At 35.7% G+C, this 14,269-nt stretch overlaps 1 protein-coding gene across 2 annotated transcripts in view; it reads right to left on the reverse strand.

Annotated features, from left to right (window-relative positions):
- The window catches only part of CRIM1 (cysteine rich transmembrane BMP regulator 1), a 199,916-nt gene that overhangs the window by 87,107 nt on the left and 98,540 nt on the right, over positions 1-14,269 (reverse strand). For both annotated transcript variants that reach the window (XM_087776384.1, XM_087776383.1), the window contains one exon: positions 13,690-13,810. In XM_087776384.1, the coding sequence (XP_087632510.1) occupies positions 13,690-13,810 (121 nt within the window). The remainder of the gene's footprint in view (positions 1-13,689; positions 13,811-14,269) is intronic.

Consider the following 14,269-nt stretch of genomic DNA (forward strand, 5'->3'; position numbering starts at 1 on the left):
CACATTCAGTATCATTGATGATTTGAGTTGCAGGAGAATATTAAATTATTAGATTAATATTTTCACTTCCCCCCCCCCCATTTTCTTCACAGTCAACTGCTTTAAAAAAAACAACACAAAATGCAAAACCAAACAACAAAAAATATGAATCACCAGATTAAACAACTTAAGATAGGACAATCTTCCAGAAGGGCTGAAAAAGGTGTTTAAAAGACTGGTGGGAGCCAATCTTCCTTTCTGCAGAAAAGACTCCCTCCCATTCAGAGTAGTCAAAGCTTCTGATACTCATTCACATTCAAGCAAAACCCACGGTCCAAAATTTTATAAATCGACTTCCCATTTGGTTAAAAAATAATCCATGCATAGGAGAATGTCAAAGTAGCAAATGGTCTCAGATGGACTTTTAAATAGTCTGCATTCTTTTCAGCCAGCTCTGCTAGAAAAACCTTTGACCATCGTCCAGGCTATTAGCATGGAAAACATTGTTTTGGAGACAGAAGTCTTTCAGGAAGAAACCCAAGGAATTCTGGTAGCTGAGCACGGCTGTTGCACTGCCAAAACAACATCATCTGGAAATTCAGAATAAGTGATCCCGTTCTCAATAAGAGAGCAAAATGAGCTTTATACTACCAGATTTTTCTGAAGCACCTTTTGGAGCAGAGGGACAGATGCTCTGAGCTCTGTCACAGGTGGCTATTCACCTGCAGGGTGTATCTTAGCCTTGGTACCGAGCATTGAAGTAGTTTAGCAGGCCAGATTGTGATAAGCCTGTTGATAGTGGCCATGGTCCTTCTCAAAGTAATTTCTACAAAATTTAGCAGTTCAGACTTCGATCAGTAAGGCACAATGTTGCTTCTGAGCTGCTCCCTCTAACCATAACTTGCCTAAGGCAAACAGATACAGCAGATGTTACTACAAGGAAACCTTACCAGAGAGAAGACAGCTTTATACGTTGCCTTCTCACTTTACACAGCCTGCAGCGACACCACTGCAACATCAAACAGCATGGTGGCATCCAAAAGGTACAAGATTAAAGATAAGTCAGTAGTTGATGTACCGAGAAGCTGGCACTCAGTATCTGTCCCTCACACACCTTATTAGCAAAGGCTCTAAGAAACACATCTCTCAGGATGTTATACCATAACAGCACTCAAGTCAAGTAGAACATGTCCTTTTAGCAAGGAAGAACGCTCCTGTTAAGAGAGTACAATATCCCCTAACAAGAGGGCTCACAAAGAAAAAAAAAAAAAAAAAAAAAGGGAGAATCAAACAGTCATGCAAGAGACTTCAAGGAGTGCAGCCTGAAAAGGTGGTGGGATGGCCTGGAAGGAACTAAGAATCCCAAGGAGGCAGTCAGCTGTAATGAAGTTTTGAAAATACAGAGTCAACCTGACTGATAAAAGACATTGTCTCCAGTTCTTCAGGTTAAAAAAGAAAAAAAAAAAAAGTAGTAGCAACAACAATCCTAGAAATTTCAACAAATGAGAAAGGGAAACTTCAGTAGATGAAGAACCAGAAACAAGACAATGTTCATTAACCAGTGCTTTACAGATTGAGGAAGGTAACTGCTTCAGTAATATACATAGCCTGATTTTTCAGTTTTTAAGTTCTTCAAAAGAGAAATAATTTCATTGCTTGTTTCTTTTATGTTTGAGGGGGTTTTGTTTGGGTTTTTTTTGTTTGTTTTGTTTTGCTTTTATATAATAATTTTCCTTTTTCCTTTATGTCACCAAAAGTGCAAAAAAGAAAAGGAAGAAGAAAAAAACCGGAATACTTACATATGACAATTTTTATTTAAAATCTAATTATCTGGGTTCATTTACTTCTGTTATTAAACATGAAAAGAGAGAAGGGCTTGGTCAGCCTCAGAAAAGCTGTTTTGATGGTAGGATCAAAAGAGTTCTCCAGGCACAAGGCATAAAGGCTATGAAAATAAGAACAGGCACCCTGGAAAAAAGATTTAGCACCAGTGAATGGGAAGGTTGGAGCGGGGGTGTGTTGAGGAGAGGGATATTTATTTTGAGGATCAAAACAAAATTAAGTCTAAAGCACTAAGACTAGAGAAAAGCATTCCTGAAACATACATCACATTCCTGTGGAGATTTTATCACGGTCCTTCTTTTTTTCCTTGCAGGAATCTAATACAATTTGCACTAACATTATTAGCACTTATGTTACCTAAATGTAGTAGAGAAAACTCCCACAGATCCATTAATAACATAAACACCTAAGGATACTGTAAAATAAGGAATTTTCAGAAGAGAACTCCCAGAATTATCAAAGCTTGATGAACTAGTAGCAAGGAAAAAAGATTAAATGCAAGACCCTCCCTATTATCAAGCATAAGAGTATAAGAGATGACGATACAGCAAAATGAAATATTAACATAGCAATCTCATGAAATCAGTGAAGGATTATACCCATGCTACTTACACTTGAAGCCACGACGTCAGTTAAGTAGGCAAGATGATGAGTTTTAAACTGGTCAAGCCACAGCTTGAGGAATCAACCAAATGCTAGTCTTAGAAAAGATAAACTCCAGTCCTACTTTCCACGAAGAAAGTGACACTGCAGGCAAAGACAAAACCATTGGGACACCTCCACCCAAGAAGTTCAGTGAGAATTTTCCTAAATCTTCAGGCATAGAGACTGGAGAGTTTTCATCCACAAGTTCAGGGTCACTGTTTTATACATTTTGCATTTTCAGTTTTAAAGACATGATTAAGCAAGTCAGTAATGAAAATATGCCTTCTTCTTGGAAAGCTTGTAGTATTTTATTTTGGAGATCACTAATAAATCAGTAGAAAGAGATGGCAGAAGAACTGTGGAAGTTGTATATAACACTCATTATTGGACCATTTCCAAACACTGAAGAGTTTTGCATCACTTCTATATGAATTAAGTGACGCATATGGAAGTTCTTCCTATTCTAATTCTCCCGGGGGTTTACTTATTGAGAAATCAAAGCTAGTGTGCTCCCAAATAAGGATTCCTATCTAAAATTCTGGATATTGTTACAAACAGAAACCCAAGATAATAGTGCATTTTTCCTGAGTATAGTAATCTTTATACACACGGGACATTTAAATACTACAAAAGGCAACTACCTAGCTTTTAATTAAAGATACTGTGAAAGGGAATGGTTTTTGTACATCTTTTGTATATTATTAGCATTAGGAAATAGCAAACAGATGCTAAGCAAGGGAAAAAGTAATAAAATCAGCATTCACATCAAGTAGATTACCATCTTTCCAAGGCTTATTAGAATCCAAAGAGTTCATTGACTAAAAGACTTCATTTCAGCCTTTGACTAATTTTAAATCAACTGGTCTGTTTCCCTGAGGGATGAGACAGGAAAAGAAGACAGTCACAAAAGAGTCATGCCATGGAACCAGCAGGCATACAACCACTGGCCAAGTGCACTGACTTTTCAAGTGCACTGATTTTTTTCAAAGTACACTGATATATGTATAGACCCTTTTGAATTCATCAGTATATGAAATAAAACACAACATAAACCAGTCTAACCCTGCGTTTTTCTCATATTTTGCCATACTAGCTTATGTTTCTCTAGTTGAAGATCTCTGGTTTTCACCACTATGTACCTCAGTTACTCTTTCCTTAGGTTTATCAGCCTCACCCTTCATAATATAACAAACATTTCAGAACCAAAGATAAGATACTAGTTAAGATGTTATACAAATGTTAGTTATCTGGTATTATAAGAATATATTTCTTTTCTTATTTCACTACTTTTTAATGAGGAATTATAAATATCTGATCCTCTTACAAATAAAAACACAATTCCTAAGGACTTCAGGTCAAAAAATCACTTACAAATAATAGTTTTATAAGTAATTCACTAACCTCAATATTCCTATAACTCTAAGCTTTCTTACTCCTGAATGACACATCTCCCTCAACCTAAGCCATTAAGCAGTCAATGTAAGCAAACAAACAAGAAAAAACAACAAAAAAGCAAAAAACCCCACCCCAATACATATTTTTTAATTTCTCATTGTTTAATTTGATGTCCACTCTTTCTTTGAAAGAAAAAAAAAACCAAAACAACAAAAAACCCAGTAATTATTCCATGTTCAGCTTTTCCATGCCATTTGTGGTATTAAATAACTTTCTCATATCCCTGAAGGCAATTCTGTACAAGTTTAGGAAGGATAAATCGACTAAGACTCTTTGAGAACTGTTCCATGCTGTTTTCGTATGAGAGAGGCCAGAAAGCAAACCGTCCAGAAAGGGGAAATATGACCTTCCTAAAAATGTGGCAAACCATTAGATGATGATTTAGCTTCCGAATTTATTCCATTATGGATTAAATTTAAAAATGAGGCCAGAAGATCGCTCCAGAATCCCAGTGTTTCTGAAACCAGACAACTCCATTCAATTAATGAGACCTTTTCCATGTAGTAGGAACCATATATGCAAGAACTTTAACCCTTTTCTAGAAACAAGATTCTTGAAATTCCACCAATGACTTTTCAATGGTCCACAACCTTCAGTTCCACTTATTTAATATTTGAAAATTTAAGAAGGAAAAAAGGAAGCAGGAATTTGTGGCTGCTGAAGTCTGACACAACATTTCCTGCTATTTTCTAGAGGAAACAACTTCAAACTCTTTTGATATAACCTCAATAATGTTGATATTATCATCTGCTCGGAGTATTGTTGGAAACTGCTGGGAAATTCTCATGTCTACTTCCCTTCTAAAATGCAAATATCCAAGCAATAGTTCTATTGCTTTATTATGTATATGGGTCTCCCTAGGCATCTGTACAGTTGTCAGTTTGAAGACAACTGTCAAAGACATTACTGATCTCTGTAATACAAACAGAAATTTGCCTGTTCAAGTCAAATTATCCTACTCTAAATCACCTACTCAATTTCCAAACAAGTTAATAGCTGATTAAGTAGAAGAAATGGAACAAAATAGAGTGGGAAGTCTTAGTGGGAGGAGGGAGAGCAATATTCAGTGTGATCAAGGTATACACCAATTCTTAGACTGACAAGTGAAAACTAGAACTTGTAACAAAGAGATGTCTACCAGCTTATTATTAATTGAAGGAGTTCAAACACCAGCTTACTTGTCAAGAATGCAAACAAAACCAAATTCTACAGACACTACAATCTCATCCTACTTCAAGCATAAAACACCATGTAAAAGTAGATACAATTAAGAGTTACTTTAATTTATCTGGGTTAAAATTTCTTAACAGTGAAGGAGTAAACATACCATTAACACAGCACATGGTTAGATTAAAGTACTACATATACTTTTCCATAAGAACTCATACATAAAAAAAAAGCTGCTTGCATAACTATGATCGATACTTCCTCCCTCTGTGCAAATGCTGGTTTTCTTTTTTTTTTCCTTTTCCTTTTGTTTTGTTTTCTTTTCTTTCTTACGGGAAATGTGCTCCTTCCTTTAGGTAGCAGGTTTTTGAAAGGTTTGGCAATTCAATACTTCCTAGGAGTTGGTGGAAGAGCATGGATGTGTATTTTTAATTTACACAACACAGGTGCAAAGGCTGATCTTATAAAAGATGCAAGCAGAGACCCCTATATTTACCATGTCTTACAGCTTCTTCTGCAGAAGATTCACATGCTATTTCTTCTGAAAACATTCTCATGTTTCCTCTCTTTGTTAGAGGTCTCTGACACTCTTAAGTCAGCCATCAGGCTCCAGAAACATATTGTGTTTCAAGAGCTTCTGTTCAAGTTTTATTGAGATGGCTTTAAAAAAAAAATAGTTACCTTTTTCTCATTTGGGGACTTCAGGAATATATGGTTGCTTGCCAAAACAACCCACATTTTGAGGCTGGACACCAAGGTAGCAATAACTATTATCACACTGAGAACATCTAAGAATTGCTGAGGCAACTGTAGTAAAGGAGGAAGAAGGGGACTGCCTGAACTCCAAATTCAGCGATTTATTGCATCTCCTGAAAGACCAACATGGAAAAAATGGACATGGAGTATGGGTCACCTAAAAAGGTCACACATGTGCCCTTTTAGCCTTGCTCTTTGTGGATATTCAGTACAGTGCAGTCTGTAAACAGGACTGAATACCACTTTCTCACTTAGCAGACCTGAATGAAGAAAAATGGTTTTCACAGGAAAAATATTTGCTGTTTCCTAACGTTTTGAGGATTTCTCTTCAAAGAGTAAAATACATGAAAATGCCTGAACACCTGTTTCCAGATATTATAAAACTGCACAAAATTGCAGCGTTCTATTTAGCCTTTTCATCAACTGTTAAACAAACAAAACCCTATTGCAAGCCTGAGCTTGACGTGCAATGGGTTCAACTAGTGCCAGTGTAGAGTTTTCCTTCAATAAAAAACCTGCTTCTTCAGTAAGCAGTCTCCAACACCAAGTGTTACAACACCATGGTACTGGATGGTCAGATGTAGTTGAGATGGCAAAGTGGTCTGCTAGAGTTAAAGTACAGGAGGAACAACTTGAGCAAGTTGGCCATGATAGCTAGAAACTAGAGTTTCTTAGATGCTGACGAAAGAACTGAAGGCATAGCAAAGCTTCTGCAGAACCCTTAACATGCTTTTGTTAGACCTTTGGTTCACCTACCCAGGTTACTCAGAAGTCAAGCCCTGAACAGAAATCTCAGGAAGATACCGGTGCTTGGATTTGTATTTGGTCCTACCAGTTCCAGCTAAATTTTCCTTTAACAAAAACTGGGATCCACAACCACTTTCTCTTGGATACCATTTCTTGAGGATGAGATGGGTGGAAGAGAAGGATCTAAAATTCTAGAACGAATACAAGGGAGACCTCTGTATCAGCAAAAGTTGCTTAAGAGAGGTGACTGGTACAGGGGGAAAAGAGAAAAAGTTACACCTCCTGAAAAATCATGACTGCCCTCTAAAGAAGGTCGGGAAAAACAAAGTGCTCAATCCTGTACTGAACACCCTAACAATGTATCATAAAATTAAGGTCTTCCAAAAGACAGGAAGACCTAAGAAAAGAATCTAGACAGACATACAAGAATAATGTCATGTTTTGATAAGGAACGACGTAGAAAAGATCTGGCGCAGCCAAGCAGCTAAGAAGAATGAACAGAAAGGGTGTACTTTGCCCCTCCGTATTGAGTGGGATAGGTGCAAAGGTAATCAGGGACTCAGAGCCCAACTCTACAGATGCTATCAGAAGAAAAACATTATCCAACTAGCTGTGTGTAGGCACTCTCAAATATAATGCAAATATAAATTGGTAATAGCTTAAAAGAGAACTTACAACTATAGACTTCCCTGGTGGCTGCCATAAAATGAGAAGAAAAGAACTGTGCTGATGTATGCGTAGCTGCCACTAGGATTCCCTAGACACTGGTGTAACATGAAATACAGAATATTGGCTGGTAGGTCTAATGTTGTGACAAGTTGCGGACACAATGGATGATACAGTGACAACAGGTCCAAGCGTCATAAAAGGGGATAAAGTACATTAAAAGCACTTGCTTACTGGGCAAAGTAATCTAAAAGGATAACAAAATCATAAATAAATTTAAGTGACCTCTGAAGAGGTGTGATTTTTGCATAAAAATCTACCACAGGACCTCTGTTTCAGTTCACCAACATGAAAACACAGCATGGTTGACTTAACTGATATCTACAAGTTTTCTGAAAAATAAAAGCGAAACTGCTAACGATGAATTTCTCAAGTGGCATCTATATTATGCCTAAGACAGCACAATGTTCTATTAGAAACAAAAAAACTACAAAAAATAAAAAAAACAGACAATTTCTTCCTTTGAAATAAAAAACAGTTCAGTAATGGTATATAAAATTTAGAGACTCTCTCTAATATAAACTGCTACTATTCCTTAATGTCTTTAGAATCACTAAATAAAGCACATTCATGTTAAAAATATTTTAGTACAGGACAGACGCAAAAGAGTGTTTTCTTAAAATAGATTATTGTCGAAATGAAACATGTTTTTGTAAATGTACTTTTTTCTTACTATTTCATCCCTTGAAAGGTAATTTTACTTAATTAAATATGATAAAATCTGGTTTTGTACTGTTCTAAGTTGTATTTAATTTCTATCCAAATATAGCTTAATATAAACCTTGGGTAAATAAATGATTTGCTGCTACATCAAAGTATTACTTATTTTCTTGAGCAGTATAAAAATGTAAGTATTTAAGAATGGAGGGGGAGCAGAGCTGGGCTGTTTTCTAAGTAAAGCTTTATGTTTGGGGGGAAAAAAAAAAATGCACATATAAATTGCCCCTCCTACCCTCCAACAGGACTGAGTAGGTGTTTACAACATAAAACAATATTTTACTATATTATCGAAAGAACTAACACCTGTGCTGGTCAAGCAAATTTCACTTCTTTACTATACTGTAGACTAAACTGGCATTGCCATTCACAGCAGTCCCAGATTGAGACATTTTAGCCACATATAAAGAAAAACCAACAGGGAAAACATTATTCAAACAAGGAAAAAAAGTTCTATGACTAATTCTTTTAAGAAACTTTTTCAGAGGTTTTCTTCTAAACAATAAACCTATAATCCTACTCTTCCACGCTACTCAAGCCAATTGAAAGTTTTACATTTGCAGCACCATCCACCTATCTGTAACTAAGCAATAGTGAAATGGTCCGATTCAGAGTCTTCATTCGCTCATCCCTCAAACCCAAGTCTTTTGGGCTCCAATAATATCAGCGAGATATTCGAGCCAGCTTGTGCATGCTGCAAGAGTTCACCTCATGAGGTAAAGGACCACGATGCTGACTCATCAGGACTGATTCACTTTCAAAATCTGGGGGGGACGGGTGTGGGAAATGTTTTTCCTCAGTGTTAAGTAGTTTGGGGAAGGGGCTGCATTTCCATTTTGTAAAAGTAAACCCTGTGAGACAATATTAATTAAAAAGCCCTACTATTTTTTTAAAAACTAGAATCCAATATAAGAAAAAGGACTAGTGACTACAGAAGACAGAAATTGAGAAAGAAGGTGCTCCGATGGTCAGATTCTTAAGGCAAGCTCAGTATCTTCAAAAGACAAGAATCAAGTTTCATAAAACTGCCCCTTGTCAAAACAACATTGGTTTCTTTTAACTATAACTGTATCCTTCAATCCTTCTCATTTCAATCATCTATCAGTTTTCCCACTATTTTTCTCGGAACTGATGTCAAGATAACCAGGCTTTAATTACTTAGTTTTTGTTCTTTTTAATATTGGCACAGTATGAATATCTTTCTAGTTCTCTAGAATTTTCTTGGCTTATCTGGTTTTATTAAAAGGCTGGCCAAGGACAGCTGAAAAAAAGATCTCCATGATAACAGAGCACTGAATGAACCTTGGAGTTCCAAGATTTGTAACAGCAACAGCAGGGAGAATGGAAACTGGAGCAAGGGAAAAGAGTAGATTTAGATTACATGAAGGGAAAAGAGCACACAGAAGCAGGGGGATAAAACGAGAGCAAGAAGAGGAGGCCTAGTAAAGACTAAATTTACAAATAATCCTAATAGAGAGAGCAGCCAGAAAGAAAAAAGATAATCCAAAAATATTCGGTGCAAAGCTATCCAAACATGCCATTTACTCCTTTGTATATAATCCTATGAAAAATGTACAAAACCACGTGAGCAATAAAGATATAAGCCAACACTAATCACTGACATCAGCTCCTGTTGTTACAGTCTATTCTTCATAGATAAAAAAAATTAAACAGATTTTGATAGATTTTTACACTTAAAAAAATTCTCAAAGGGAACTGAAAATCTGGAGAAAATTCATCCACAACAGAAAAATTGGATACATCCGAAGATAATGGATTCTGTACACTTCATATTGATCATCCTTTCATTTAACTTTGTAACAGAGGATAAACTTATATTGACAAAATTGTGATAACATGTTCACTGTAAGAGCTCTAATACATTTTTATTTGATAAGCTCCTTGGAGAAGAGAGCATCTTTATCACGACCAGAGACAGACATATCATTTAGCTTTCTTAACATAATAGCTGAAAACTTAAAGTAAGTGTTTCATGACAGTCTGATGAAAGCTGAAGCAACCGGTATTTTGATATTAATGCCAAATCAGTAGGCTGTTCTGTTTGCGGTATTGCATTAGAAATCAGCGTGAAACTAAACATAACCTCTAAATGCAAGTACAAGAACTTACAGTATCAGATCTTTGTTTACTATTCCCACTTCTCCCCTGGCATTGCTAGAGGAGTTTTCAATATTATGAATATGCATTAAAAAGCTCACTCTTAAAACAAATGCCAACTTAATGCCAGACTTAAGGATCTCTGTTTTCCTAGCATATCACGTACAAGAAACCAGCCAAGAACAAGATGGGGGACAGAAGTCAATCTGGTCCTGCTGTATGTGAAGTTGTCAGCTACTTGTTAACAGAGTCAGTGACATGCCATCCATCCTTAACCGTGATACTCTCCTTGACACCCCTCCAGTTCTGCTGGTATTATGCCTTTATTTTAGTGGCAGTAAATGAAACAAATAATTGTAATTTCTTGAAAAAGTCCATAATAAAACAAAAGTAATTTCATGAAGTCTAAAGACTATGACCTTTGCTTTTAATAAATTATTCTCAAATGTACATTAAAACATACAGTGCCACTTGTTTTGAACTTAATTCTAATGATTAAAAAGAGATACAATATGGATTTAGGTGATTCTAAACTGAATCACAGTCAATGCAATGTTAATATTTCATAATGAGTTTAGTAAGAAATTCCAGAATTAAGGAAAAACATCCCCTTTTCCCAGCGTAGAGTCATCCATCCATAAATCTGCACTTTGACTTTTTCTGTAGTTTTGAATTGCAGATCTCTTGTGGGATAGACCCTGGCTTCAAATATAAAGCTCCAATGTTTCCTCAAATCTGAGGAAACACTGAACCTGAATTCAAATGGTTTGACTTTCATGTTCCAAGTAACTGAACTTAGTTCCCCCCCCTTCTGCTCTCTCTATTTTCATACATGTGCTTCTCTTCCCTCTAACCTTCATCTAATCTTTCTTTTCCAATTATCCCCATGTCTGTGTTCCTTTATTCCCCCCTTCAAGTAATATTTTTACCTACAGCACATGAATGACGACTGTGGCACTGTCTTCCTTAAGAAGGAAAGCAGTATATTAAAATCTAAATAACTAAATACATTTCTAGCAGGCGTACAACATGTAAAGCATCTATATGATCTTATTGCTGCCAAATTCAGCTTTTCTTCTTTCCTTCTCATCTACTCTATTAAAAAGTGCATTATTGCTTTGGCTGAATTAAGGCAATCCAAAAATCTAGCAACCCACATAATAACTATACACAGCAACATAGACTAAACCACAAAATTAAAAATTAATGGCAGAGTATGAGACACCTATAATTGTTTCCACCTGCCTGCAGACTTAGGACTAGGTTATGCTAATTATGTGTTTTTGCATTTTTACACATCAAGGAGGACAGATATTAACACAAAAAAACTCAGGAATCCTAATCCGATCATAAGACTCCAGGAGCTAAGAACTCATCTATCCCAGCTCTGATCCCTTGTTAAACTCTGATCCCAGTAATGCACAGCAATCTGATTTCCAAGAGGTTTCAGTGCAATTCACAATTATCTAATAATTCACACTCTTTAAGGCTGCTTGTACAATTGGGGTCTTTGTGTGCAGGAGATGGGAATACTGGTTTTGTCACTTAAGTACCATGCACATGTACAAGTACGTTTCAGACATCAGTTATAGTTAATACACAGCAAGCCAACTGGTTTCATTTTTAAACATTATCGAAGAAAGAAAAAGATTCTTTCAAGGACACGTTTGCTCTAGGTGTTTTATTTAAGATCAGTTCCCATGGGTGCACTAAAAATAGCAAATATTTCCAATTGGTCATTTTTCTGAAGTAAATGAAGCTTTATTTTCTCAGTACTCTGCATTCCTTGATAGAAGGAACACTGAAGTTATCATCTACAAAGAATAAAGTGGGCATTTTTCATGCCTTCCACCCAAGCAATAGAAAAATCAAACCACAACTTACATCAGACTGCAGAAAAATAGAACACAATTTTACATTTGGGAAACAAAAATAATTTGGTCTATTCATCACTTTTTAATCCAGCAAGGTGAAATAAATTTGGAAAGAAAATCTACCATTAATCTAGGTTTTCTGTTGTGTCAAGGTTTCTGAGTGCTAATCTAAACTAGAAACTTAAAAAATTTTAATCTGAGATTGCTTCTTTGACTTTATAACCTGTCTTTCCAAATACAGTCCTTAACAGCATTTTATTCTAGTTGTCTTGAAGATGCTGGGCTGCACTGGCAGCAATGCCAGTACAATGACTAGTTAAAATCTACTGCCTCCTGTGCAATCCCAACTAGCCAGATCACCTCTCAACTAATATGGAATTATCGTAATTCCTAGGAAGGTTAATTAGAATATGTTAAAGAATAAAGGAAGGATACTGAGAATCCATACCATGCTCTGGTCCAAAATTTAGGAAATAAAAAAAGAAAACAACAACTCTGAACAAAAGAACATTTGTAGCATTCACTGAATAAGGATAATTAGTATTTTTTCAGTAGCTGACTACTATGTGTATTCTACAATTACAAATAAGATTTGTCATGTTTAGAAGTATATTTTCAAATTTTAATAGACAGGATTAGTGCATTACGTGAAGTTCTTCACATCTCTTTTCCTGTCTTTTTTTTTTTAAAATAGGTATATTTTTAACTCTCCATCCAATAAGAGACCCTAATATTTCATGGAAACAACAGTTTCAAACAAGTCACCATATCAAATGTGTACCCAAAGGGTACCCAACAGGAAAGATCCCTGAGTCATTACACAACCTTTGCCTTTTTCTACTTTCTGAATTCTTTGCAAGTTTATCACTCCTTTACAATCTCACGAGGGATTAAGAATATGGCAACATTGTATGGCGCAAAGACCTTCATACCAAATAAACCCACAAGTTACAAGAAATATCTTCTTTTTTGTGTAAAATAATTTTCAGTGATGGTACTTTTTGCTTGAATTCATATTTATTGGGCATATTGCTGAATCGGGTTTTGGGAAGTCTGTTGTAAAAACAGAAGCTGAAACAGTGGTGCAGAATTTTGGAACAAAACCAACTCCAAATTGTCTTATTTTTCTGAATTGTGATAAATTATACCTACCTGAACAACAACAGAAGTACAATGGAAGTAAGTACTTGAAACTTCTGTTTCCCTACAGTTCCAGATAGCCACCATCTTTCAGCTTCTTACAGTAGTCTTCCACATACAAAAAATACCTTTTTTTTTCCTTTAACTAGGTGAGATTTTCTCTGGCATTTCTGCCATCTTCATCATTTAATTCCCCACCATCAAGGACATTTAAAAGTTTCTTAAAAGAATTTATTTTTGTAAAATTAATTGAATACATTGAAAATCAATCTAGAGATACAAACCCCTCAAAGCAATTTTAGCAAAAATCAGCTTCATGCATTTGCACTGAGAAGAATTTTCTTCTGCTTCAAAAAGATATATTTTGTACTTCTGTCAGCCTGATATACTTTTAACCTACTTCATGTATCTTTTACTCTGTATTAATATTCATTGCCACAGAAGTTTGCATTATTATCCTGTATTTATAGTACTTGAATTGTAGAGAACAAGTTAAAAAATACTCAGCCATCAAGACACCAACCTTGTGGGCAGGGTACAGCAGCCATCAGCCGTCAGCCTGACTTGGGTTTCATAGCTATCCAGTGGGCAAACAACTTGTTGAACAGGAGGACATTCGACTGTGCTGCAATCCACACTGAACACTACAGAGGAAGGGGAGAAGAAAATTCCTTTTACTCATGCTTTAGAAGCTTTTCGCAAATTACTTCATCATAAGCAACCAGTTATGCATCAGCCTTTTAATTTAGGTCAGAAAAATTATCTAATGAATACATGCTCGGTAGGTAACATTACAAAAAGACTTCCATTCTCTTTAAGATTCACTTTCAAAAATTATTGACTTGGGAAGCAATTGAACTAATATTAGTTAATAAAAAGAATTTATAAGAGTTAGACCAGCAACCTCAAACAATCATTACACCTGTGAATAATGTTAGTTACTAGAAATATACTAGGTTACTGAGAATATATTTTCCCTACAGCTTTTAAAACAGTAAACAATTAATTGTTTATTTTTTTCCTGATTAAAGTCTGTTTAAAGAGTAAAATACCTGGGTCATAGGAAATAAAAAAAATATTAAAGATACACTATGGATTTATGA

Source organism: Nipponia nippon, unplaced genomic scaffold (assembly GCF_047370975.1).
Source record: "Nipponia nippon isolate SJK-2023a ecotype South Korea unplaced genomic scaffold, ASM4737097v1 scaffold_4, whole genome shotgun sequence".
Taxonomy (NCBI): domain Eukaryota; kingdom Metazoa; phylum Chordata; class Aves; order Pelecaniformes; family Threskiornithidae; genus Nipponia; species Nipponia nippon.